Source organism: Chlamydomonas reinhardtii, chromosome 14, assembly GCF_000002595.2.
Source record: "Chlamydomonas reinhardtii strain CC-503 cw92 mt+ chromosome 14, whole genome shotgun sequence".
NCBI lineage: Eukaryota > Viridiplantae > Chlorophyta > Chlorophyceae > Chlamydomonadales > Chlamydomonadaceae > Chlamydomonas > Chlamydomonas reinhardtii.
In genome coordinates, this window is record NC_057017.1 from 2,535,275 (window position 1) to 2,559,450 (window position 24,176).

A 24,176-nucleotide genomic window follows, 5' to 3' on the forward strand; every position below is an offset into this window, starting at 1 on the left:
TGGGCTTCGACAATGAGCGCTTGCAGCGTATCAGCTACGCAAGGAGCCCGAGCAGCTCAGGACTGCAAACCCTGGATGTACAGCTCGGGGGGGGGGGGACTGCAGCCTTGCTGCCCTGTTGGTGGGAGTTCTGTGAAGACGCCAAAGGCTAGGCTGCGCACTTCATTTGCCAGCCTTCCAACTGCTTGGAGTGGGCCAAGCATATGGTCCTCAACAGGCACTTTGGCACCTTCTTGCGTCCGGCCGCCGACAGCACACGCCTCCCCAGCCATGTTTAACTCTCAACTCAACCTTTCATGTCTGCAAACATGTCAAAATGCCCTCGGGCACAACCCATTTTGCCATTGGTCGTCTCCCTGGTCCGTGCTTTTGTCTTGTTCGCGTTCCCAACACAACGCCACACGCTCGACACTGTCCAGATGCGCACCCCGCGCAACAACTGCACCCGGGCGCACCGCAACTTCTCACCCCTGCCACCGATCCCCTGCCACCGATCCCTGCCAGCAGCGATAGCAGCAAGGTAGCCGCCAAGCGACTGCCCGCGCTCCCACAGGCCAGCCCCGCTGTCTCTTTGACGCCGTTACATCTCCCAGTTCTTGGGCCAGATCAGGTTCTTGATGTACATGTAGATGGGCACTGCGGGGGAGGGAGGAAGGCAGGGATGCGGCGGACGAGTTCAGCAGTGGCCATTGGCAGCGGCCGGCGGCAAGGCCATTACCAAGGCCGGCGACCAGGCCACGGTGGGAGGGAATCGTCAGCAGAGTCGGGGGACAGGAACAGGCCGCCATGGCTCGTGCCGGTGCCAAGCACAGGCAGCGGCCGGCGGTCACTGTGTATTACCACCCGCCACCAACCAGCCCAACAATCATCATCAGCTCATCCCGCCTGCCGCCCCAAGTGATACGTATTACCGGTATCACTTACAACCGACGCCTCTGCCTGTGCTCCGCTCGTCTTAGCTTGGTTTGGTTTAGTTTGGGCTGGAATTTACACCCCCCCTCGGCTCCCGCTACCATCAGCTTCCCCACTCACGGCAGAAGTAGTAGAAGCCGGCGGCTGTCCCCAGGATGAGGTTGAGCAGGAAGGACAGGGGGTTGGTGTTCATCTTGCCGCTGACCTCGGCCTTGGGGCCCATCACAAGCGGCGAGTCACCCGCCTGCAGGCGCGAAGGTTGGGAGGCGAGGCAGCAGGTGCGGGGGTTGGGGGCGTTTCTTTGGGACTGGAGAAAACAAACCACCTCTCGCCCCTAACCACCCCCCTCCTCTTGTCCCTGTACCCCCTGGCCCTCGTGTGGCCCCATGCCGATGCGGGCTGCCTCTATTTAATTGCCCGCTGCCTGTTTCCCCCACTCTCTTGCCACCCAGGCTCGTGCACATTGAATACTGTTGCCTTTTTCGCTCGCGCGCCTTTCCGCTCACACCGTTTGCCTTTTCCCTTTTTGCACATGCGAACGTCCCGCCCTGGCGCTGGTCTCCTCCTCGGCGCCCGGGCTCCCTTGATGTCTTATAGGTGGGTATTCAACGTGTGCCTAGTCTGCATTGCTAGTTAGAACGTGCGTGTGTGTGTTTGAGCCTGGGTGGCATTTCGAAGGCGGCTACCGTCAGCACCGCCCACATGCACAAGACCGAAGAGCTCATCGCCTTCTTTCTACCGGTTTGCGGGATGTACCTAGGAACTCGGTGCATTTCGGGAACGGGGACCATTGTCGCGTGCCACTCCGTTGTCAAGCATCGGCCACGCTCTCCTCCTCGCTCTATTGCATTGGGTTTGGTTTAGTTTGGGCTGGTATCTACAACCCCCCCCCCACACACCTTGGGCTTCACGCCTGTGACTGAGCAGCCCATGATGAGTCCGTGCCGCCGCACGCCGCGGTACCACTTGGGCCCGATGCGCGTCATCTTGACGTCTGTGAAGCCCGCCTTGGTGAACCACTGCGGAGAGGGATGATGGGAGTGTACATTCATGATTGATCGTAAAGCGAAGTGAGGGGGTTGCGTGGGTTCGGAAAAACAAACCGAGCCGAGGTGTGGGCAAGGGTGTGGGTATAAAAACAAGCCGAGGCATGGTACGGGCAATGGGGGGCAGCGCATGGGACAGGGGTGCAGGGGACAGGACGAACGGCACATGGTGTACGAGGCGAGCCACCGTGCGGCGTGTGTGTAAAGTCATCTGGCCATACGTGGCAGGTGCTTCCCCCCACCACCACCACACACACAGCACTTCTGTGTCCCCAACGGTGCAAGCGGACCAGCGGCAGTGGCCACACAAGCACAGGCCCCCATCCACGCAGGCCCGCCCCCACCCCCCGCCCCCACCCCCCGCGCGCACCTCGATGTACTCTTCCTCCGTGGGGAACAGCATCCACGCCTGCATATGCATACGCATGTGCCGTGTGCACAACTCGTGAGAAGCCGCTCATTACAAGACCCGTTGCAGCCGCGGGTGTGCTCCTCCCATCTGCAGCCCTCAAGTCTGACACAGCGCCCCCAACCCCCAACCCCCAACCCCCGGCCCCGGCCCCCGGTCACTCACGTCCGCGAAGAAGCGCGACACGGGGTGCGTGGGGTGCACCGGCCCAATCATGCAGGCGAGCCCGCCCTCCTTGACCACCCTGCGGCGGGGGGTGTAGCCATCAGTGAAAGACGGGGGAAGAAATTCAATCGCGAGTGTGAAGTGCCGACAGGGGAAGCACGCGGGCGCCACACAGCCAGACACACACGCGGTCTCAATAATCAGTGGGAGAGCGACTGCTGTTGTGCCTCGGCCCCCTGGTGCCTCCGCTCCGCCCCCCTGGTGCCTCCGCCCCCCGGGTTGCGTCTTACTGGACATGGTAAAGACAAGCCCCCCCCTCTCCCCTGTCAAGTGCCGCTCCGTTGTCAAAGCATAGGCCACGCTCGCCTCGCTCTTTTGCATTGGCTTCGTTTTGGTTTGGCCTGGCATCTACCACCCCCTCCTCCACCTGCCGCCGCACCTGTAGGCCTCCCGGATGCCGCGCTGCGGCTCGGGCCAGTACTCGATGGAGCCGGCGGACACGTAGCGGTCAAAGGTGTCGGTGGGGAAGGGCAGGTCCTCGGCGTCGCCCTGGGATCGAGATAAAAGTTCACGCGAGAGGGAGGAATTTGCTCTTAACACTGAGTAGGAAGCATAGCGCTTAGTAAGAAACACCGGGCTGCGAGCGCCCCAGACGTTTGGGCTGGAGGCAAGGTTTGGGGTGTGTATGGCGTGGCTTGGAGTTTGTTCTCAGGTTTCTTCGTCCCCTTCCCCCGTGCCGCAGCCCGCCCCGCACCCCCTCCTGCCCCCCCCTCACCTCCAGGATGGTCACGCCCTTGAGCGCGGGCTTGGCCTTGGCCTTGGCCAGCTGGTGCGGTGACTGGTCCATCAGCGTCACCTGCGACCGAGATATTTTTTTTTGTGTGTGTGTGTGTGTGGTTGTAAGTTTTACAAAGTATGCAGACCGGCAGTAGTCCGTGCTCCCACACGTGACGATGGCAGTTGCCCGGCTTGTTGTTGCCCAGCCGTGCCAGGCACGCTGCTAGCCTGAGCCTGTCCTCGCGCACACCCGACCGCCCGCACGCCCGACTGCCCGCACACCCGACTGCCCGCACACCCGACTGCCCGCACACCCGACTGCCCGCACACCCAAATGCCTGCACACCCAAATGCCCGCACACCCAGCTGCCAGCACACCTGGCTGCACGCATACCCATGCATACCCAGCCCCTGGCGCCCACGCCCCGCAGCCGTACAGGACTTACGTTCTCAGGCTTGACGGTCTTGACCACTCCCAGCGTGCTGTGCAAGAGAAACAACGACACAAGCGCGGCGGTTATCGGCGAACACAGGCTGTTCAATTAGTACCTGGCATCCGCCCGCTCCCCACGTGCACCGTCGCCCACCAGACGCGCTCCCATCGCCAACACCGGCGCCCGTTCCTCCAAGCGCATGCACAAGGCGCATGAAGCCGCCGCGAGTCTCCAGTGCACCGCGCCACATCCCGTCCACGTCGCGGCCCTGCCAGCTTGCCCTCCCCCCGCCCATCACCCAGCCCCACGCCTCCACAGCGCCACCCTGCATGCACCCAGAGACCGCCTACACCAGCCATTCCCAACCCCAACCCCCATCCACCCTGGCACGCTCCCTTTCCTCCTCGCGGACCAATCCCGCACACTGTGTTCCCAGCCCAGCTTTCCACGCCGCCCCCTTCCGGGGTTCTGGAATGGAGTAACCCATCCGGAATGGAGCAACCCGTCCTCCACTCCATTGATCCGGAATGGAGTCCCCCCTCCTTCCCTCCTCCTCCACGCCCGCCCCTTTCCCCGTCACCCACCAGAAGCCGGTGCCTCCGCCCACGTCAACCACCTTGAGGTTGGGGTCGTCCAGCTTGGCGGGCGCCAACGCGTCATCACGCATGTCCTGCGGGGGACAGGTGGCACGTGATGGTTGCGGTTGCGGCTGTGGTGGCTGTGGTAATTGTGGCTGTGGTGGCGGTGGTGGCTATGGTGATTGTGGAGGAGGTGGTTGTGGTAGTGGTGGTGTCGGTGGTGGCGGAGGTGGGGGACGCCGGTGATACTAGTGCTCTGGCCGGCTGTGCACGCTGCTGCTGGGGACTGATCGCTTCAGGGCCATTCGGCTTCCAGACTCCCAATTGCTATCTGCAATAGCGCCCCGCTTGCCAACAGGGGAACTACGCCAGCATGGTTGCGACTCCTTTCGCATTGGGGGCACCGGCTAGCCGCGCGCTCCCGCGCGGCGCTGCCGTGGACCCAGCGTGAACACGCCAAGCGCTGGCCCCACGCACCTCAGTCCAGTGGCCAGGGTTAACGATGTGGTCATAGACCTGGCTCAGACCCGCATAAAACCAGTAGGCCTACATCACACGCAGCCAACGGGCGCCATTTCCGCGTGAACAGAGACAGCGCGGGCTCAAGGGGATCCATCCGATCATCGACAAAAACGCCAGCATGAAACGAATGATGCCGAGGTGTTAAGGAATTGCATGTGACATTATATCCCCACAAACCTCGCTCTTATGCTGCACCAGGCGAGGCGCGGAAATAGGGCGCGAGTAGGTGTCAGTCGATCCCGCCTGAAGAATCGGCAGGCGCCGTGATGAAAAGACACTAGAACGGTGCAGTGGGCGGCTCGAAAGAGGCAGCGCTAAGCGTTGGTGAGCGTTAGCGGCATCTGCCCGCTGGCTGAGCGCAGCGCGCTGTGAAGGGTTAGCGGCATGCATCTTGCCTGTCGCTTATTCAGCGAGAATGAATCGGCAGCACTTAAGATGGGCTGTTAGGGGGCGCAACACCCATATCGCAATCAGGCACGAACCCAATGACCCCCGCCATGCAGCTTACTCCGCGCGCCTGTTCGTCTCTTCAGCCGGGTTGCTCCCAACCTTGATACCCATCGCCACATTTAGGTTCAGAGTACAATAGCTGCAACGTCATAGGGCAGTGAACCTCCCAGCCGGCAGGGCGGAACAGTGCCTACCCGGCTTTACGGCTTAGCCGTGCGATGCTGCTTGACCAGTCTTGACCCGATGACCCTTGCCTTGACGTCGGCCCGGGTGCTGAGCATTGGACTTGCCGTCGTAGCTGACTTCTGGGGTCGTCTTCAGACGTTTGTGACTTTGGGTATCAGGCCAAAGGGTTGGGACGCTGTGCCGTTTGCGCATCCCTTCATATCTCGAGCTGTTGCTGACGGCATGGTTTTGCGCTTGCCGTATGACGCTGATTCCCCGCCCCCCTCGCCGTGAGAGGTTGTGCGTGGTTGGTGGCTCTGTGTGTGGGAAGGATGCACGTGTGGGCGACCGTTCTAGTACCTGGACGCTTGCGCCCTGGTTAGTGCGTGCGCTGTGCGTGTGTCCTGTGGACGTTTCCCGGCACTCCTGTGCCTAGGCTTGTGGCGTTGAGGCACAGCGGTGGGGCTCTGGCGGGTTGAGGCTTGGCTAGGACTCACTGTGCGCGGAGTCACACGGACTTTGCCCGCGGGAGGGTTTGCAGCAAAGTCGGGGTTGGTGGAGTCAAGTTGGGCCCTGATAGCATGTGATGGCTCGGCGTCTTCGGGTGCTGGGACTGTCCCCTCTGTAACATCCGCATCCTTGACGTTGCAAATTGAATGTTGGGGTCTGGGAATACGCTGCACACTACGGGATTACGCCAACCTGCTCCTTAGTCCTTACCTTGTCCCATCGCACCGTTTACCGTACAACGGTACCACCGGCGCGTGTCATGGATGCGGATTACAATTGCGGCTTACGGATCAGGCCAAGGGGCACAGAATCGCATTACGGTGTTTAAACGTATTGGGGATACATACACATGACCTCACAAGTAAGAGACCAGTTGCCGACTCCAAACGGAGACAGGTGCGTGTACTTCCTTGTGTCCACACACCGACACACGCCGAACTCATTCTTGTTCTTCTTTGGCATTGCACCCCCGTATCCTACATACGGCACATATGCGCAACCGCCACGCACTTGACACAACCCAGCACCACGAGCATTCGAACATCGCACATATTGCAGTGCTGGACCATGGCCCGCGGGTGCCTTCACTCAGCTGCACTGCAACCCTTTCTGACAGACCACAGCCCTGCCCAGGCTAGACCCATGCGTGCGCGCGCTCCCAAACGTATTGCTACCCGAACTGACTGTCATGTATCAGAAGCACACTCGCGCGACCTCCATACCATTACTTGTACTTCGAAGCCTAGCATGTAGCCCACGTCCCAGCTAGCTACCTATGGCACCCTCGCTCCACGCCCAGCCATCCAAGCACCTGCTAACGCCTTATCCTGCTCAGCTGGGCGCGAACAGGTTGTACTTGTCCAGGTTATATCTGGACAGGAACTTTTTATTTGCCGACTGGGGCCGCCCCATTGCCGATCGTGGCCGTAGGACGTCGTTGGACGCCGATTGCCGGTTCTCCTGCTTTATGCGCTCCTGCACGTCCTCCCCGAGTAGGTGCGGCGACAGCGCGCCGCCGCTGGCCCCCGCCCATGGCGATAGCTCCCCACTTGCACCCCCGCCCGGAGTGCCTATCCGCCCCGCACTGGGTGGCCGCAGAAGCCCTAGCGGCGCCCCCGGGATGCCTGCCGCGGGGCTCGGGCTGGCACTCGGACTGGGCGCGCGCAGCGGCCGCAGCGACCCTGCCAGTGGCGTCGGGTGCGCTGCAAGCAAGCCTGACCCAGATGAGGATGGGTCCGGCGTGCTGCACGCATCTCTCCCGGAGCTCATGCCCTGCGCTTCGGAGGGCCAATGAGCCACGGCATTACGATGTCGTCGTCAGCTTGCGAGCCGCGGCGTGGAATGTAGAAGTGGCATATGCTGATGACCCGCCTATTTGCAACGCTCCGCACCTCCACCCATGCCACGTTCTCGACCGAAAAAGTCAGCTTCTGCACTGCCATCTCCCGCCAGCGCCCCGCCAGCTCCCTGTCAGCTCCCTGCCAGCTCCCTGCCAGCGCCCTGCCAGCTGCCCGCCAGCTCCCCGCCAGCAGGCCATCCACTTACTGTGTAGGGGTTGGTGCCCGTCTCCCCCAGCGCCGTGGCCATGAACGCGGTGTCCTCCACCGTCTCGCCCGCCGCCCGCTGCACCGTGAAGCTGCCGGGACCCGGCGACCCCACTGGGCTGGGGAAGCCGTCGTGGTGCGGCGTCTTCCTGCTCAGCGCGCGAGGGCGGCACACGCAGGGGTGAGTCAGGTTTGCCGCGCACCGAGAGGACATGCTGGCAGCCACGGCCCCACGGTGGTATTTGCGATGCTGCCGTGTAGCACGGCGGCCCTTTCCCAATGCCCCATCGCCCCGGGGTCCTGTGCTCACTTGTCCTTGATCTGCAGCGCCGCGAGGTTCGGGATGACCGGCTTGGCCGCACCCGCCGGCGTGTCCTTGGGCGCGTCGCGGGGCCTGTCCACGAAGCGAGTCATGAGTGAGCGAACGAGCGCCCTAGTAGGACATGTGACTGCCGAGATCCACAACCCAGGGACACTTCTTTTGCCGTCCAGCACCCCTTCCATTCCTTTGCTCAACCCCAGCACGCACTTGGTGTTGACGGCGGAGGCGGGCAGCGGCGCGTCGCCCTCGAAGCCCATGAGCCCCTTCAGGATGTCGCGCGCCGCGTCCGTGATGCACAGGTCGAAGGGGCGCTGGTTGTTCTTGTTGGTCAGACGCTGGGAGGCGCCTAGCTCGCACAGCTTCTCAATCGTGCTGAGCTGGTTCATGAAGCAGGCCAGGTGCAGAGGCGTGTTACCATCGCTCGTGACGCCGTTTACGTTGGCGCCGATTTTGACCAGGGCCACGGCGGCATCCTTGCGGCCGTTGTATGCAGCGCGGTGCAGCGGCGTCCAGCCCTTCTTGTTGGGCGTGTCAGCGGGCGAGCCCTTGCGCGCCAGCAGCTCGATGACCTGCAGTTTGGTCGGGAAGAAGGGCGGGCATCAAAGGGTGGCTGACGTCGCGGGTTGCGTGGGCACAGGCTGCGCTTGCGCAGGTGGCGGTGCAGCGTTTCACCCGCCAATGCTCATGTTATCAGAGGAGAACCCACCGCGGTGTGGCCCTTGGTGGCCGCCCAGTGGATGGGCAAGTCACCCTCAACGTCAGCGGGCTTGGGGTCGGCCCGGCTCTTGAGCAACACCTCCACGATGTCGGGGTGGTTCTCGATTGCTGCTAAGTGAAGCGCCGTGACCTTGAAGAAGTCCCCAGCGTCCACATCAACGCGCTTCTTGACAAGAAACTGCGGCGCCGCGAAGATAATCGTGTTTAATGGGTAGCAGCGAATGGGCAGGCGCCGTATTGGCATGCCACCCGTGCCGCATGTCCCGACCAGGTACCCCACGCCGCAGATGATCCCCCGCAGCGCGATCTAGGGCTAGTACTCGAGCGCTCACCTCCACCGCTTCCGTTTCGCCGTTCTCACACGCGACGTGCAGGGGCATCATGCCCAGCACGTCCTCGCGGGCTTGCAGGGTCACGCTCTCTGGGTTCCCCTGTTACCAGCAACATCAGTTTCGATCCATCAGTAGAGTACCAAAGGACGTCTACGCAGCGTTCACTTACGATACACAAACTAGACCCCACATTCGGTCGGCGCGCGGCCGGTCTTACCGAGGCCATGCCCTCACGGATGAAGTGCTCCAGCATGTTGAGGTCGCCCGTTTCAGCCGCATAATGAACTGTATTCGGCTTTGAGCGCGTCTTGGAGCGGACCTCGACCGACATGGTGCTGCCTTGGCTTCAGCTCCGGGCGCCTATCTACGTTAGGTACGCTTCTGTTTCGACACCAGAGCCAAGGCTTATTCGATCAGCACTCGTGAGCGAGAGTCAGAGAAAGAACGCGACACCAGTCAGCTTCAACCGTGACGGGGCCTTCGATAGTATTCAATGTGCGTCTTGTATGTTGCAGGTTATGTGTATATCTGTTTTCAGGCAGCGTGACACCCTGTTCGGCAATCGACCTTACATGGGGTTGTGTACATTCAGAGCTCTGCGTGGACGGCCTCCCTATTGCAGACCAAACTATTGCTAATCAAGCAACTACCATTTGAAGTGAGCTGTCACTTTCACCTGCTGCGACAAACTTCTTAGCACCTACATTCACTCCGGCGTTCACTGCGGCGTTCACGGCCCTTGAAACTAGCGGTCTGAGCACAATGGTGCAGCTCACCGAACAAATAATCAAAGGGAAAACCAAGTTGGACAAACTTGAAGAGGTGAAGAACCTCAACCTCTGGGGCCAGGACCTGGACGACTGCGCTGTGCTGGCCAAGGTGCGTCTGGCTATAATGATACAGGCTTGGGAAGGAGTCTCAGCAGGAACCTGTGTCATGGGAGATAGGAAGGCGTGGGGGTGGGAAGCGGTGGCGGTGCCGGGGTGAGTTGCGACAGACCGTGTCACCTTAGCAGGGCCGGGTCACAGGTGGAGTCTGGACCCGCTCATGGGCTTGAAGTGCAACCATAGCCCAAGGGAGCACGCGAGGAATCCACATGGACCCTTAAGCACCTTTTGGCCTGTGTTGTCGCATCAACATGTACCTGTGGTGCTTTGCACTGTAGCTGCCGAACTTGGAGGTGCTGTCGCTGTCGGTGAACCGGCTGGCGAGCCTGAAGGACTTCCGGCACTGCGCCAAGCTGCAAGAGCTGTGAGTAGCGCGTCATGTGGGCCTGCGCTTTGACGATGCCTGTGCTGCCGCATGCACCGCCTGCATGGTGGTCGGGGCGCTGTGCTGGTACGCGGTGCGTGTGACGTCAAGCCATTACACCAACACCCTGGCTCAGGTAGCCCCCCAGCACCATCCCGGCACCAGTGCACCACCCATGTCCAACCCTTGTTCCCAACACCCTCCGCCCCCCGCAGCTACCTGCGCAAGAACGACGTGAAGGACCTGCACGAGATCCAGCACCTGGCGGGGCTGCAGCACCTGCGCGTGCTGTGGCTGTCCGACAACCCCTGCGCCGACCACCCCAACTACAAGCAGTTCGTGGCGCGCACGCTGCCGCAGCTGCACAAGCTAGACAACGATGACATCGGATCCATGTACCAGGGAGCGGGTGGGGATGGGGCGGGTGGTCCGCCCGCGCCGCCGGCGCGGTCCGGGTCCGGCGCGCCGCCGCCGGGCGCAGGGGCGGGGGCCGGCTCCGCCGGCCCGTCGCCCTATGGCACGCCGCAGATAGAGCGCGGCTCGAGCCGCGGCAGTGCGGGTGTCAGCCCTGAGGGCGGGCCAGCGGGCGGTTATGCGGCGGCACGCGCAGCGGCGGCGGCTGGTGGAGGCGGCGGCGGCGGGCGGAGCACCAAGAATATCCTGTATGCGGTGATGGCGTTGCTGGGGGAGCTGGAGGATGAGGACCTGGTGTATGTGCGGAGAGAGATTGAGCAGCGCATCGGCGGGCGATGAGCGTTTTGAGGCCGGGCTGGCAGTGTGGGCATGACAATTTTCGGCCCGGGCTTGGGCGGGACTGTTTGTGATGCTGTTCAAGTCCGCCAGACTTTCGTGGCAGTATGAGAGCGAGCTGGGCGAACCCGGATAGTAATATGGACGACGCAGCCGATTTCAGCCAGATGGCGACTGGGAGCCGCGCCGCGCGCAATGCTTAATCCGGGGCACCCCTCGACGAGCGAGGCGGGCCCTCATGCCTAGGCTGGGGGCTTAACCAATGTGTGGCACACCACGTGCTGGTTTACCGCGGTGACGACCGATCATGCCGTAATCATGCGGTATGTTGGCAGCGCGCGCAGGCAATGTCCCACCACAATGCCGCACGCCTGCCCCGTAGCCACCCCGCCAGGCTCCGAGGTATTAGGCTGCTGGGCACCACGCACCTAGCTACCCTCGCCTGTAAGCTCCCTGACTCCAGTGACTCGCCTTCACACATGCCAAGCCAAGGAGCTACCGGCATGAATCATGTTCCCTGCCGTCCACAATACACACGCACATCTTATTTGGTACTGGAACACCTCCAGCCTCCACGCCTCTCCAACGTTGTGCTCGCTGGCTTTCTCTGCTTCGCATTGTTTCTGTTAATACCATCTTCAGTAACACACGGACGCTGTCCAAGGGAAAGACCGAAAGACACACACACACCAAGCTGCATGAATGGCGGTGGCATCACCGCTGAGATTCACGGGAGGCTGAGGTTTCGCTTGCCCCACACACGTCAGCTGGTGAGCACATGCTTGGATGGTCGCACACCGAAGCACGCAACTGAACTGTTATCAAGAAGGGTAAGCTTGCATGCAGGTAGGTTCAAGGGCCGCCCCTTTTGTTCAGGGGAAGGAAGCACGCACATAAATAAACATGATGATAAACCTTGATAAACTTAGAAGACATGAAAGGTGGCCGATCAAGGCGCCCTGGAGTTCAGCAATGCTGTGCGGGCTCTAATGCGGAAGATGATCGTACGCAGTTCAGGGGGAGCGGGTTCATGCGCAAGATTCAACCTGTACACGGCTACTGAATGCAACAACCGCACATACACACAATCGACCTATTACTTGTACTGCTCCGGCTCCTGCCGCGGCTGCTGCTCATGGGGCTGTGGCTGAGACCAGTTGTGCACACCAGCTGGCTGCTGCGGCGCCGGCGGATGCTGTGCGGCGGCCACGGCGATGACTGTGACCCCCGGCGGCTCTACTGATTGAGGCGCGACAGGCGACACAGCATGCCGCCCGCGGCGGCGGCGCACGACTACCAGTGCCACTGCCGCAATGAGGATTGCACCGGCAACTGCACCCACGACTATTCCAGCGATAGCGCCAGCAGCGAGCGATTTGCTTCCACCGCTGGTATTGACCTGTGCGCTCTGGTCAACACCGTTCGGAGGCGGCGGGGCGTCAGTGGCCATCGGTGGCGCCGGCTGCTGGCTGCTGGTCGGCGGCACTGAGGCAAAGACCAGCTTGGCGCCCTGCAGCACCGCATAGCTGCCCACCACCGCCACGCGGCAGGTCACAAGGCCCGTGGCGCTGTCATAGGACTCGAACACGGCGGGCTTTGCGTCGGCGGCCAGGCTCTTGCTGGTGTCGTCATACCGCGCGCAGTTGCCGGACCGCGTCGCGTCGTAGCCAGGGGCGGGCAGCTGCAGGCGCACGTAGCTGCTGGTGCCGTCCAGGGCAGGAGGCGACGAGCCCGATGTCCAGCCCACAGTCGCCAGGCCGCCACGCAGGGTGGAGGTGCTGGGCAGCGACGCGGCCAGCGCCTGCTGCAGCGCGACGGAGGCGGAGGGGGCGTAGCTCAGGACGAGGCCGTAGCCGGCGGTGCCGCTGGCAAGGGCGCCGCTCAGCACCAGGGCGGCCCGGGCACCAGTGGCAGTGGTGGTGGTGGTCTGGGCGAGGTTGCGGCGGCTGGTCAGGGCGCGGCGTGATGACACGGGTGAGGTGGTGGAGGAGGTGGGAGCCGAGGACGACGTCGCGGGCCCGGCTGTGACGGTGACGCCCACCGAGCCGTTCCCACCCGTCGTGGAAGGGGGAAGCGCCCCCACGGACACGAACACGCCAGAGTCACCAGCCGCCTCGTTGTCACCGCCAAGCACAGCCTGCGTGAAGGGTTGAATGGAGCAGCAACCATGAGGATTGATGGAGGGACATACCGCATGCAAGGCCATTTGCATACCAGCGAGAGAGGAAACGGCACCTCAGGACCGGAACCGGGATCCAAGGACGGGGGAGAAAGACGGCCACATACAAGGGCACCACGCATGTGCAGGTTTGCGGGAAAGGAAGCAGCACCGCCGCGACCCATGAAACAACAAACTACCCAGCACCCCACCTGCTGTCCGAGGGCGTTGGCGATCTTGCGCGACACGTCCAGCAGGTTCTGGAGACTGCCCTGGGCCGCAGATGTGGTGTCAAGCAGCGACCGCCGGCCGCCGCGTGCGCTGGCGCCGCTGCTTCCCCCAGTCGGGAGCGCCGCGCCAAGCAGCCGGCACAGCTGGGTGGCCAGGTCGGTGAGACCGCCGCTGTTGCTGCCCGAGCTGAGGCTATCAGCGGCCTTGAGGGCTGCATCCGCAAACATCTGACGGGAGTCATCCGTGACAATGGATGCAGCGCTGGAGGCGATGGCGGCGATGGCCGAGATGGCTTGCGTGCGCTGCGAACACGAAACGAACGCGAACCAGGTGTCAGTCATGCGGGCGGCATGAGTAAGAATAGGAGAATCATGTACATTTACGGTTCGTGCACAGGCACATCGGGGTTCTGCGAGTCACACCTGCTCGGGGTCGTCCAGGGACGCGCCGCTGAGGATGGCGCTGATGAGCAGTGCACTGCGGGCAGCCACCAGCTGCTGCTGCTCGGCGGTAGGGGCAGTGGCACTGGAGCTGTTGCCGCCAGTGCTTCCGCCCATGACCGCCACGAGCTGGGACATCTGCGAAGCCGCCTGCAACAGCGTGCGCTGATCGCCAGCCTGCGCCAGGGCGGAGACGTTCACGGACGCCAGCGCCGCAGCCGCGTTGAAGTCGGCACCCGGGGGCTTCACAGTCACGACGGTGGTGGCGCATGTGCGAGAGCCCGCCGTGTCAATAACACAGCAATACAGCGTCGAGTTGCCCACGGGTAGGCCAACCAGTGGCGTACTGCTCGCTGAGCCTCCAATCTGCTGCACGTTGTCCGTAGTCCGCCCACCGCCAGCGACCGTGCGCACGCCAAACTCGTAGCGCAGGAGTGGGGCGTCGTCTTGCGCATCCGCCCAGCCCTGGGCCAGCAGCGAGACTGCCGCGCCGGGGAATGTGTCATTGAGCATGGTCGGAACCAGACACGCCGACGTAGATTCGCCGAGGGTGCAGCTGGGAGCGCTGTTCAGCGACACGGTGGTGGTGGCGAGGCCGGTAACACCCGCGAGGGACAGGTTCGCCGAAATAGTGAGCGATGCACGGTTACCAGGCAGGAGCGCCGCGGGGACAGTCAGGTAGCGGGTGGGATCGGTGGCGGAGGAGGCGGCGATAAGGCCCGACACAGCCGGCGCCTCGACGCTACTCCAGGTCACGGTGGCTGCGGTGAAAGCAGACTCCAGCACCAGCGCCAGCACAAGCGGCCGGTCAGTGCTGTGCGGTGCGGTGCAGCCGGATAGGCCGCACTGGCGCTTGAGGCTGCCGCGAGGGAAGGACACAGCGGCAGAGCGCGGGCGGACGGAGATGGAGGCGGTGGCACTCAGGGGGTTTGCGCCGGCGGCCACCTCCTTGGACACAGTGATGGTGAATGTGTGAAGCTTGTCGTTGGTCAGGGTTCCGGCCTTAAGAGACCACACGCCAGGCGTTGCGGTCTGCACAAAGCAGCAGAGGCAGTGCGTGCATGGGCGCCGCAGCAGGTCGGGAGGTTGGTCGTCGGTCGGAAAGCGGGTCAAGCCATTGTACTCATGAGAAAGCCCCAATTGCTCAGGCACACATATGACACGCACCTGGTCGCCTTGGTCTGCACTGGCGAAGCACGGCGTGGGGTAGTCCTCACGGCGGCACGACCAGGTGTAGCGCAGGCGCTGAAGCGAGGGCGTGGAGTCGGGGTCGGCGCTGGCCGTGGCGTTGAGCACGATGGGCTGGTCATCCGTCACGTCTCCGCTGGGCCCCGTGAGAGTGGCCACGGGCGCGGAGCCCACCGCAGTGAACTGCACGTCCGCCGCGGCCTCACTTAACGGATCTGCGCGGGTGGGGTGGGTGGGATGGGGGGGGGGTGTTAATGATTACGGGTTACCGCCTTGGAGAGTCAAGCCTTACTCGCAGCTACAGCACATCACCCCTGACGACGAGGCGCGGGAAGTCCATTATAACTTGTTACCATGCGCATGGAACCATAAGTCACGAGTGCACGTAATTGCAAAGCTCACCGTTGGCGTAGTTGGCAAACACCCGCAGGGCAATGGTCTGGCCGTGCACCGCCAGCACAGGCGGGGCCACGAACAGCTGCTGCCCGCTCACGCCCGCCGCGGGCAGGCCCGGCCAGCTGGCGGGAGACACAGCGGTCCACAGCCACTCCAGCGAGCGGCCTGAACCCATACGTACGAGGAGTGTGCAGGTCAGCAAGTGTGTGACAAGCACCAGCAGTTTCTAGCTCCGTCAACTGGTAGGGAGCGCACCTTTGCACACGGCGCCGGCATCTGCAGAAGCCTTGATGCCGCCAGAGATCTTGAAAGACTGTTGAGTCGAGCCTGCCACCGTCAAGCTGGGCTTGGAGGCGGTGGAGGCCTTGGCGAAGAGGAACGTGGCGCTGGCAGACGCGCCGAGCCAAGACGTCACGGTGACGGTCAGCGCGTAGCTGTTGCTGTCTGCGAGCGAGGTTGCCTCAGCAGCTGTAAGCGAGAGGCGCAACCGGTCACGAGCCGTGGCTAGTCCGTTGGTGCGAGCCACGGCCGCCTGCAGGGAGGAGTCGGTCACAGACGGGGGCAGGGCCCACCGCACATCCTGCCACTCAGCGCGGCCGGAGGGGTCCGTGGAGGTGGAGGCATCAAAGGTGGGCGGCAGCGCAAGCGCCGCCCCCAAACCCAGCGACGCCCCGCCAGCAGTCTCGCATGGCTGAGTGATGATGGCTGGGCCAGTGACACGGGGCTTGGGGAGCTCACAGCTGGCGCAACCAGCCACCTGCGTGCAGGGAGATGTGGGTCAAGCATGAGGGTACTAGATGCAATGCACTTGGCCCAAAGCATCATGTGGGTCGGGCACTGGCTAGCGCTAAGAATCCAACCCACATCAGCACGAACCTGAACTGAGCCCGCAAAGACGGCCTTGGCACTGGCGGCGCTCACGAGCGCCGTGCCTTGGCTCAGCAGTGCCAGGCTGGAGCCAACCTGTGAGAATAAGGGAGAAGAGGTTATGCCGTGGTCAGCAACTGTTTTCGTGTCTGGGTGGCTCGAACCCACATTCTGTATAATGTCGTGGCAACCACAAATGCATGTTCCCACGCACCCACCTTGAGAGTGGCATTGGCTGCCAGTTGCACAGTCAGCGTGGCGCCGCTGGTGCTGCAGAGACTGCTCGCGCCGCCGACCAGAGCGGCAGACGCCGAGTCAAAGACGGTCGTGCAGAGCACTTGCGTCAGCGGGGCTGCAAAGCCGCTCAGGGTGATACGGATGGAGCGGCCGTCGTCCGAAACGGCAGCTGCTGTCATGCTGAGGGTCTGAGGCACGCACACACCCGTGCACGCGGCCTGCACCAGCTTTTGACTGGTCGCGTCGCAGCTCCAGCGCTGGCACGTGCTACCCGCAGCCGGAGCCGTGCACGTCTCGCCCACGCCGCACTGCGAACTGCTGGTTGGGTCGCAGCTGGTCACGCCGGCATTGAGCTCAGCCAGGGCGGACAGCGTGCTGTTGAGCGAGCAGTAGCTTACGCACGTGCCCAGGCTGAAGCACACGTCGCGGCCAGCCACACAGGAGCAGGTCTGCTGGGCGCCGGCGTCGGGAATCTGGCACAGCTGGCCCGCGCTGACGGTGCAGTTGGCGCTGGATGTGCAGCTTCCGGCATCTGGCTGCACCGACCCGGCCAGCGGCGTGGCGGCGCCTCCTGCAATGCCCTCCTTTGAGCACAGGTCCAACGCGCCCGTAAGGCTGCCGGCGCTGAGCGCCGAGCATCCCACGGCGACTGCGGATGTGGAAGCGCGGCACGTGTAAATGTCAGCAAGCTTTTACAAATTAAAACCGTATTTCTATTTTCTGCTTGTGTCAAGGTATTGAATGTGATATGAATGAACTGGCGGGCTAACAGGGGGCTGACCGACGCTCGCGCAACAGCTGCCTGGATCTTGAGAGGGTAGGTAAAACACGGCTATGAGGATCACATCCTGCAAGACCTAAGCTATCTATTGTGGTGTACTCGCTCTTAACGCGATTGCCTATGAAATATCGGGAGCGACCTCTTGCGTGATCCCCGAAGTCGAGCTCACGGCACGAGCACACTTAGGTCCCCGCAGTCCCAAAAAATATAATACGCAACCGCATCACACCTGAGCATAGCTCCAGCGCCGAGCACAGCATGCCCGCGCGAGCCGCGATGTTGGAGCTGGTGCCGGCAGAGAGAATGGTGCCCGCCACGGAGTTGCACTTGGTCGGCGTAGCGGCAGGCAGCTTGCCGCAGGCCTGGAGGAAGGCGTCAGACTTGACGGAGGCTGTCGCGTTGGTCAGGCCGGCGACGCCTCGCATGCCCGTGAGGCAGTCCTGACAGACCAGGCAGGGGTCCCTCGGGGGAGAGGGCGGGGGAGACAATGCCGGCGGGGGCGCGCGGGGCGGGCGGGGAGGGGTCGGGGGCGGCGGGGAAGGGGGAGGTGGGGGAGAAGGCGAGGGCGGCGGCGGAGACGGTGACGGAGGCGGGGGAGGGGGTGAGGGCGGAGTCGGTGGGGGTGAGGGAGGCGGGCTGGGCGCCGGAGGTGCAGGGCTGGGCAATGGGGGAGGGGACGGCAACGGGGGTGTGGGTGACTGGGGCGAGGGGGGCGATGGCGGTGGGTGCGGCGGTGTGGGTGGCTCAGGCGACGGCGGCGTGGGGCTGGGCGGTGTAGGTGACGGAGGTGCGGGGCTAGGCGGTCTTGGGGACGGTGGCGCTGGGCTCGGAGGCGCAGGGCTAGGCGGCTCTGGGCTTGGAGGCACAGGTGGCGCGGGGCTGGGTGGCTCCGGGCTGGGCGGCGCAGGTGGTGCGGGGCTAGGCGGCTCCGGGCTGGGCGGCACAGGGGGCGCGGGGCTGGGTGGCTCCGGGCTGGGAGGCACAGGTGGCGCGGGGCTAGGCGGCTCCGGGCTGGGAGGTGCAGGGCTGGGCGGCTCCGGGCTGGGCGGCACAGGTGGCTCGGGGCTGGGTGGCTCCGGGCTGGGCGGCGCAGGTGGCTCCGGGCTTGGAGGCTCGGGGCTGGGAGGCGCAGGTGGCGTCGGGCTGGGCGGCTCCGGGCTGGGCGGCGCAGGTGGCGCGGGGCTTGGAGGCTCCGGGCTTGGAGGCGCAGGTGGCGTGGGGCTGGGTGGCTCAGGTGACGGAGGCGCCGGGCTTGGAGGCTCGGGGCTGGGAGGCGCAGGTGGCGTGGGGCTGGGCGGCTCCGGGCTGGGCGGCGCAGGTGGCGCGGGGCTGGGTGGCTCCGGCGATGGAGGTGCCGGGTTGGGTGGCTCCGGGCTGGGTGGCTCAGGCGATGGTGGCGCGGGGCTAGGAGGCGCTGGGCTCGGCGGTTCCGGGGACGGTGGCGCCGGGCTGGGAGGCGCGGGGCTAGGCGGCTCTGGGCTGGGAGGTGCAGGGCTTGGAGGCTCGGGGCTGGGCGGCGCAGGTGGCGTCGGGCTGGGCGGCTCCGGGCTGGGCGGCGCAGGTGGCGCGGGGCTTGGAGGCTCGGGGCTGGGAGGCACAGGTGGCGTGGGGCTGGGTGGCTCAGGTGACGGAGGCGCCGGGCTTGGAGGCTCGGGGCTGGGCGGCGCAGGTGGCGCGGGGCTGGGTGGCTCCGGCGACGGAGGTGCCGGGCTGGGTGGCTCCGGGCTGGGTGGCTCAGGCGATGGTGGCGCAGGGCTAGGAGGCGCTGGGCTCGGCGGCTCGGGGCTGGGAGGCTCGGGGCTCGGCGGCGCAGGTGGCGCGGGGCTGGGCGGCTCCGGGCTGGGCGGCTCCGGGCTGGGCGGCTCCGGGCTGGGCGGCTCGGGGACGCCCGCGAGCTTCATCAGGCGCGCGGGCAGGATCGCCACGTCGCAGGGCAGCAGTGGTGCGCAGGTGACCCGAGTGCGTGGCATACAGCACTTGATGAGGGCGGGCTGGTCGGGGTTGGTGGCGCAGTCGTTGTTATGACCGGTGCCTTGAAAGCCATCTTGAGCACCAGTAGCGCCCGTAGCAGGAGTTGGCTGACCATCACCGGTGTTGACGGTCGACACGAGGCGGGTGATGACGTCAGGCAGCAGTGCGGGGCGGCGGCAGGTGCGGGAGTCGCAGCCCACATACATGGAGTGGCCGTCCATGAAGCCGGGCAGCGGGCAAGAGCGGCGGGTCGTGCATGCACTGCTCCACTGCGGGAGGTAGGGTGAAGGCGGGAAGGGATGTATGAGCAATGAGCACCAGCATCACGGCGTCACGGCACAGCGAGCGTCACGGCACCCGCCGACCCAAGCAACCGCAAGCGCTGCGAGCGACTCGTACACACGTGCCCTCTCTTGCAAGGCCGCGTTTTTTTCAATCAAACCCTACAACGTTGAGTTTCCGGTCGGTAGGTTGGCTTGCGAAGGGATGGTTGCTCACGAGCGAGGTGGCGCAAGCAAGGATGCATGCACATCGGCCAAGCCGTGAAGGAGCAGCCACTGACTGGAACGCTTAGTTAACAACTCAAGCCGTTAACAATCAAGAGCATCTTGTATTTTCGCGCAGACTGCTGCCACACACTTCACACACACCCAGTAATCGACGGCGGACCTCGCTTCATACAACGATACCGATGCCCCTTATCAAAAATGTATTTACCCGACAGTCTTGAAAGTCGGGCTCGGCATGACGGCCGACTTCGATGTGGCCAGCCGGACACGCGGCCCAGGTGACCATGGTTTGGGCTCCGGCGCACTGCCCGCTTGCGCCGCAGGCCGCAGCTGAGCCACATCGCTCGTGAGGGTGCCACAGCAATGATGTGGGCGTCGGGTCTGGGTTGCGCGCCTTTGTGGAGTCGGCCGGGACTGGCTGCTGGGCAAGGGACTCTGCCAGTGCGACCGCCACTAGGGCGAGGGCACAAACATGACCTATAAGTGACCGCATTTATAATAAGTATTAATTACAAACCCTTGGGAGCGGAAAGTCAGCTTATAAATCGGCCCGCCGGAACCCGGTACGAGCGCGAGGAGCATGTATGTATGCTTAGAATCGGGCCTACGATCCGGTTCAGCATTGCGTTGAAATCTTCTGCCGTGAGATAAATTCAGATAATTTGTCGTCTGTCGACTTAATGGGCCTGACGAGAACTTCACTGCTCCGCGTCACGGTTGTTCGCGTCGATCCTGACCCCGCGGTGCGAATGTCACGTGATGGAAGGAAGCTTCGCGCTTGTTGTACAGACGGCGCCTCGGACAACTTGGCGGACCTCGGTTTGGTAGCTCGGTGTATCTGATAAGCTCGTTTGGCATAGGCGCGAGCGAGCCCCCCAGCGAGCCCACCTCACAGCATGACATCTGCACTGACACGCAGGCTCAGCAGTCTGCTTTTCCTCCGCTACCGTGGTCAATTTGCGGCAACAGCAGCGGCATAATAACTCGCTAAACACGCGCTTTCCTATCCCCTGCCGCTTTTCATCGTAGCCGTGTCCATTTGCAATTAAAGCATTCTCCACCGCATAATTACTCAGCTCGGTTCTTGAAGGCTCCACGGGGCGCAGCGCGCACTTGCACGCGCGCGTGAGCACGCACCTTCGTCATCAACCTTGCCATCAAGTGGGGTTCGTGCAAACCTGACACGCGCCGTTCATTCTACGTAAGGCTCTGCTGTCTCGCCGTTCAAGGCTTTCCAACCCATGGGCAAGGGTAAGGAACGAAACTTCAGGCCCGATGTCTCCAAACCTCGCTGCCGACCAACCGCCCGCAAAGCGCTAAACGCGCGCTTTCCCGCGCAGCCACTGATAGATCTTGGTAACGTTCCTTGGGCATTGATTGGGAACAGGCAGATGATGGAGCTAAACCTCCCTCGCTTAATCCCTCACGCACCCTGTCTGGAATTGCATGGACACACTGTGTTGACATTCTCCTCAGCCCTGGTCCTTGGAGCGAGCGAGGGAAGGCACATCTGGGATGTGCGCATCTGCTGCGTGTAACGGCCAACACCAGGTGAGGCCACCTCCCCTGGCCAACACATACCGTAATCTTTCGTCTCCGCTAGCCCCGTCACCGCTGATTAAATGGTCCAGCCCGCCACCGGCACGCACGTGCCCCAACTTGCGTCGCAGCCGTGTCAAGCGCCGTTGGTTCTGCCCAAGGCTTTGCCTGCTGGCTCACTCGGTGATGGTAGGTGGGGGTTTGGTCGCTTAGGTGCGGATGCGTGCGACAGGTACAGGATTGACCGCTTTGTAGTTGCAGGCTGGTCGCAGGCGGGCTCCGCATTATTTGTCGAGTTACTTAATGACTGTCCTGAGGAACTTCTAGCCTCATTTCCAGGGGGGGGGATAGGAAACAAAGTGCCAGACCCCATGCCCCGAATTCCCCGGGACCCTCCGTGAGGGGACGACCGACCCCCCCGACGGACATGACCTTGTTGTTAGTTTAGGCGTTAAAACCCCTCCATTTTATACCAAAGTGGTGTCAATCGACTCCTGTTAACGAGCACTATCACTCCGTGCCATCAGCGGTCCTGTTCTGAGACTTCGGTCACGGGCGGGATCTTATCAAATGAAATCCCCTCGACCCAGACCACCCCGCGTTCAACTCTCTGCCGCGTGACGAATGGACAATGTGCATCGGCAGGCTTGTTAGACGTGAACTCATGCGCACCACCGCTTCAGAGCCCAGCTGTGTCAGTGCGCATGTGTTGAATGTGGAGACATGTCCGGACACGTCCACGCCCGGACGCGCAACTTAGCCCTCGTCCCACGCTTTCTTTGTGCTTAATACGTCATAACGTGCACATATGAGCCTCGTACTGCTGCGTTTGGCCCCTAGTTCTGCTTGTGGGGCGCTTCCCGAGATCCGCCAGGATGGGCTCCCGAAACCCGGCGGAACTTTTGAGAATGGATCCCCCTTTTACCCAGGACGAGGACCGACCCCCCAACTTTGGCGGCCCAGAACTTCCTCACCACACCCCCTTACAAAACTAGAAGTACGTGCGTAATGCTCTCCTAAAGCTCTGTAATTTTGAGCATGGGGTAAGAATCTGAGCTTTCTACCCCCCCCCCCTGTCCTTTCTGCAGCCATCCCAGAAAGTCTCAGGTTACGCCTCCTCCCAGCGTCTGATCTCTATCTCCAATCGCATGCCCAGCCGCCCAAACTGGTTTGCAAGTTGCAATGGCAACGGGCCCTGCTACACGGTAGGTAATCCGCCTGCACAATCTTCGCTCATCACATGCAACCTCACCCGACCACTCCAACCTGCTGGGCACCGTATGTGCAGTCCCAGACTTATGAATGCGGATGTTAGAGGGGACAGTCCCAGCACCCGAAGACTTATGGAGGCCAAGATCCTGAATGCAAAGCCTGGCGGTACCCCGTACGTTGGGACATGAAACAGCACCGGGATCTACCGTATCAGACGTGGCGGGCACAGGCACTCGCCCTCCCCCGAACCACGCCACAATTGAAGCCCCCATCAGTTCAACATCCTGCAGCAATTAGAGTTCACCAACACCCGTTCGCGGCCGCTCACGCGACCCAGCGCTCCACCAGCGCTTCCTACCGGCTACTGCCGCTGCGCCCATCCCAGCGACTGCCCCTCCACCGCCTCCCGCTCCTGCTGTCGCCGCGGTAGCACGGGCTCTACGTCGTCCTCGCTCACGCCCTCATACTCCGCCACCCGAAGCCCTGCGTACTGCTGCTGCTGCTGCTGCTCGCCCCATTGCCGCCCCTCCCATGCCTGCTGGTGTCCGCTCCGGTCCTGCTGCTGCTGCTGCTGTGAAGAGGATGAAGCGGTTGCTGGCGGTGCTGACGCGGCAGGAGGCCGGTAGCCGTCCCGCCACGACCAGCCCTCCGGCCCGGCCTCCGCTGCCGCCGCTTCTGCCGCCGCCGCATGTGGCTGCTGCTGCCACCGCCCCGACCCCGAGGGCGCAACACCCAGGGCGCCCCCCTGATCATCCCCACCCAGCCCCCAGCGCGCTGCGCCCCCCGCCACCCCCTCCAAATAGCCGCTCGTGCTCGCCTCCATCCCCACTGCCGCCGGCACTGTCGCGCGCCACCGTGCCGATGTCGCCACCGTCTCCCCAACCGTCACAGCCGACGCCACCGGCCCCGCAGCCTGCGCCGCCACCGCCACAGCCGCCGTCGTCGACGTCGATGTCGACGCCGAAGCAGCTGCGGGCGCCTGCGCCGCCGCCGGCTCCGGCTCCGGAATCGGCTCCCGCTTGTCCCCGCCGCCGCCTCCGCTGCCTCCACCTGCTCCGCCTCCGCCGCTGCTGGAGGGCTGCTCGGGCGCGGGGGGTGGCATGTGCAGCAGCGAGTGGATCTCCTCGCGGCTCAGGGTCTCCTTGTCCAGCAGAGCCCCCGCCAGCGTGTGCAGGTCCTGTGTACGGCAGGTGTGGGCGCGTGTGTGTGTGTGTGTGGGGGGGTGAGCGTGTGTGTGTAGGTGATGTGTGTGTGTGTGTGTGTGTGTGTGTGTGTGTGTGTGTGTGTGTGTGTGTGTGTGTGTGTGTGTGTGTGTGTGTGTGTGTGTGTGTGTGTGTGTGTGTGTGTGTGTGTGTGTGTGTGTGTGTGTGTGTGTGTGTGTGTGTGTGTGTGTGTGTGTGTGTGGAGAGCAGGTGTGTGGGCGAGGCGTGTGTGTATGTAGCACGTAAGCATGCGAGCGAAAGGGTGAGAGCGCGTGTTGGGACACGCTTACGGTGGTCCTCAATGAACAGGCAGGGCGCAACACCGCCGGAGCTGCCGCCCTTGCAACCCGCAGCCCCCGTCCCAGTCTGCCCTTGCAGACACACGACAGCATCCACAGCCCCCCCCCCGCCCCGCCGCACCTGCTCGCGCTCGGTCAGGAGTCGGAACACTTCGCGCTTGGCCTCCGCCAGCATGGCCGCAACCTGGGGAGTTGGGGGGTTGTGGTTGCGGTTGTGCAGGTGATTGGGGTGGTGGTTGAGCGGTCGATGGGGTGGATGGTT

The 24,176-nt window shown here is 63.4% G+C and overlaps 5 protein-coding genes across 8 annotated transcripts in view; 1 reads left to right on the top strand and 4 right to left on the bottom strand.

Moving 5' to 3' along the window:
• CHLRE_14g625450v5 (uncharacterized protein) lies at positions 1–5,626 on the bottom strand. 2 transcript variants are annotated; one of them, XM_043070265.1, is made up of 11 exons: positions 5,393–5,626; positions 4,799–4,867; positions 4,328–4,413; positions 3,756–3,792; positions 3,308–3,388; positions 2,972–3,081; positions 2,533–2,611; positions 2,329–2,367; positions 1,812–1,931; positions 1,033–1,156; positions 1–636 (listed from the first exon to the last, which is right to left on the bottom strand). In XM_043070265.1, exons 1-11 carry the CDS (start codon positions 5,402–5,404, stop codon positions 581–583), a joined length of 813 nt encoding a protein of 270 aa, XP_042916938.1. In that variant the 5' UTR covers positions 5,405–5,626; the 3' UTR covers positions 1–580. The 2 variants fall into 2 exon arrangements, with proteins under 2 accessions (XP_042916938.1, XP_001692712.1); XM_001692660.2 differs by lacking the exon at positions 5,393–5,626 and adding an exon at positions 5,021–5,286.
• A 600-nt stretch (positions 5,627–6,226) lies between these two features.
• CHLRE_14g625500v5 (uncharacterized protein) lies at positions 6,227–9,379 on the bottom strand. Of its 2 annotated transcripts, none has more exons than XM_043070266.1 (7): positions 9,101–9,379; positions 8,884–8,982; positions 8,541–8,729; positions 8,042–8,403; positions 7,823–7,906; positions 7,514–7,661; positions 6,227–7,240 (listed from the first exon to the last, which is right to left on the bottom strand). In XM_043070266.1, the coding sequence occupies exons 1-7, from the start codon at positions 9,212–9,214 to the stop codon at positions 6,800–6,802; spliced, it is 1,437 nt and encodes a 478-aa protein (XP_042916939.1). In that variant the 5' UTR covers positions 9,215–9,379; the 3' UTR covers positions 6,227–6,799. The 2 variants fall into 2 exon arrangements, with proteins under 2 accessions (XP_042916939.1, XP_001692711.2); XM_001692659.2 differs by having other exon boundaries at positions 6,227–7,245.
• Positions 9,380–9,511: 132 nt separating this feature from the next.
• Positions 9,512–11,344, top strand: CHLRE_14g625550v5 (uncharacterized protein). 2 transcript variants are annotated; one of them, XM_001692763.2, is made up of 3 exons: positions 9,512–9,762; positions 10,049–10,134; positions 10,350–11,023. In XM_001692763.2, exons 1-3 carry the CDS (start codon positions 9,646–9,648, stop codon positions 10,885–10,887), a joined length of 741 nt encoding a protein of 246 aa, XP_001692815.2. In that variant the 5' UTR covers positions 9,512–9,645; the 3' UTR covers positions 10,888–11,023. The 2 variants fall into 2 exon arrangements, with proteins under 2 accessions (XP_001692815.2, XP_042916941.1); XM_043070267.1 differs by having other exon boundaries at positions 9,517–9,762; positions 10,350–11,344.
• On the bottom strand, positions 11,025–19,721 carry CHLRE_14g625600v5 (uncharacterized protein). The gene is made up of 11 exons (XM_043070268.1): positions 19,515–19,721; positions 18,019–19,422; positions 17,412–17,622; positions 16,383–17,050; positions 16,174–16,260; positions 15,553–16,054; positions 15,304–15,462; positions 14,881–15,116; positions 13,696–14,745; positions 13,255–13,575; positions 11,025–13,021 (listed from the first exon to the last, which is right to left on the bottom strand). Exons 2-11 carry the CDS (start codon positions 19,372–19,374, stop codon positions 11,981–11,983), a joined length of 5,631 nt encoding a protein of 1,876 aa, XP_042916940.1. The 5' UTR covers positions 19,375–19,422; positions 19,515–19,721; the 3' UTR covers positions 11,025–11,980.
• Positions 19,722–22,172: 2,451 nt separating this feature from the next.
• The window catches only part of CHLRE_14g625625v5 (uncharacterized protein), a 14,319-nt gene continuing 12,315 nt past the window's right edge, over positions 22,173–24,176 (bottom strand). Inside the window, exons 20-21 of the mRNA XM_043070269.1 lie at positions 24,036–24,098; positions 22,173–23,590 (exon numbers count right to left, since the gene is read on the bottom strand). Of these exons, the coding sequence (XP_042916942.1) occupies positions 22,775–23,590; positions 24,036–24,098 (879 nt within the window). The 3' untranslated portion in view covers positions 22,173–22,774. The remainder of the gene's footprint in view (positions 23,591–24,035; positions 24,099–24,176) is intronic.

What these genes read in the sequence shown, in the direction of transcription:
- CHLRE_14g625450v5 (XM_001692660.2), bottom strand. Translation starts at nt 5,233, where the DNA reads ATGCATGCCGCTAACCCTTCACAGCGCGCTGCGCTCAGCCAGCGGGCA. An exon ending in AGGGCGTGACCATCCTGGAG is followed by an intron (nt 3,082 to 3,307) that starts GTGAGGGGGGGG and finishes TCTCGATCCCAG; the next exon opens with GGCGACGCCGAGGACCTGCC. An exon ending in TGTCGCGCTTCTTCGCGGAC is followed by an intron (nt 2,368 to 2,532) that starts GTGAGTGACCGG and finishes ATGCATATGCAG; the next exon opens with GCGTGGATGCTGTTCCCCAC.
- CHLRE_14g625500v5 (XM_043070266.1), bottom strand. Translation starts at nt 9,214, where the DNA reads ATGTCGGTCGAGGTCCGCTCCAAGACGCGCTCAAAGCCGAATACAGTT. An exon ending in TCCGTGAGGGCATGGCCTCG is followed by an intron (nt 8,983 to 9,100) that starts GTAAGACCGGCC and finishes TGCTGGTAACAG; the next exon opens with GGGAACCCAGAGAGCGTGAC. An exon ending in GCGCTGCAGATCAAGGACAA is followed by an intron (nt 7,662 to 7,822) that starts GTGAGCACAGGA and finishes CGCGCTGAGCAG; the next exon opens with GAAGACGCCGCACCACGACG.
- CHLRE_14g625550v5 (XM_001692763.2), top strand. Translation starts at nt 9,646, where the DNA reads ATGGTGCAGCTCACCGAACAAATAATCAAAGGGAAAACCAAGTTGGAC. An exon ending in ACTGCGCTGTGCTGGCCAAG is followed by an intron (nt 9,763 to 10,048) that starts GTGCGTCTGGCT and finishes TTTGCACTGTAG; the next exon opens with CTGCCGAACTTGGAGGTGCT. An exon ending in TGCGCCAAGCTGCAAGAGCT is followed by an intron (nt 10,135 to 10,349) that starts GTGAGTAGCGCG and finishes CGCCCCCCGCAG; the next exon opens with CTACCTGCGCAAGAACGACG.
- CHLRE_14g625600v5 (XM_043070268.1), bottom strand. Translation starts at nt 19,374, where the DNA reads ATGGACGGCCACTCCATGTATGTGGGCTGCGACTCCCGCACCTGCCGC. An exon ending in CCCTGGACGACCCCGAGCAG is followed by an intron (nt 13,576 to 13,695) that starts GTGTGACTCGCA and finishes TCGTGTTCGCAG; the next exon opens with CGCACGCAAGCCATCTCGGC. An exon ending in CCAACGCCCTCGGACAGCAG is followed by an intron (nt 13,022 to 13,254) that starts GTGGGGTGCTGG and finishes CCCTTCACGCAG; the next exon opens with GCTGTGCTTGGCGGTGACAA.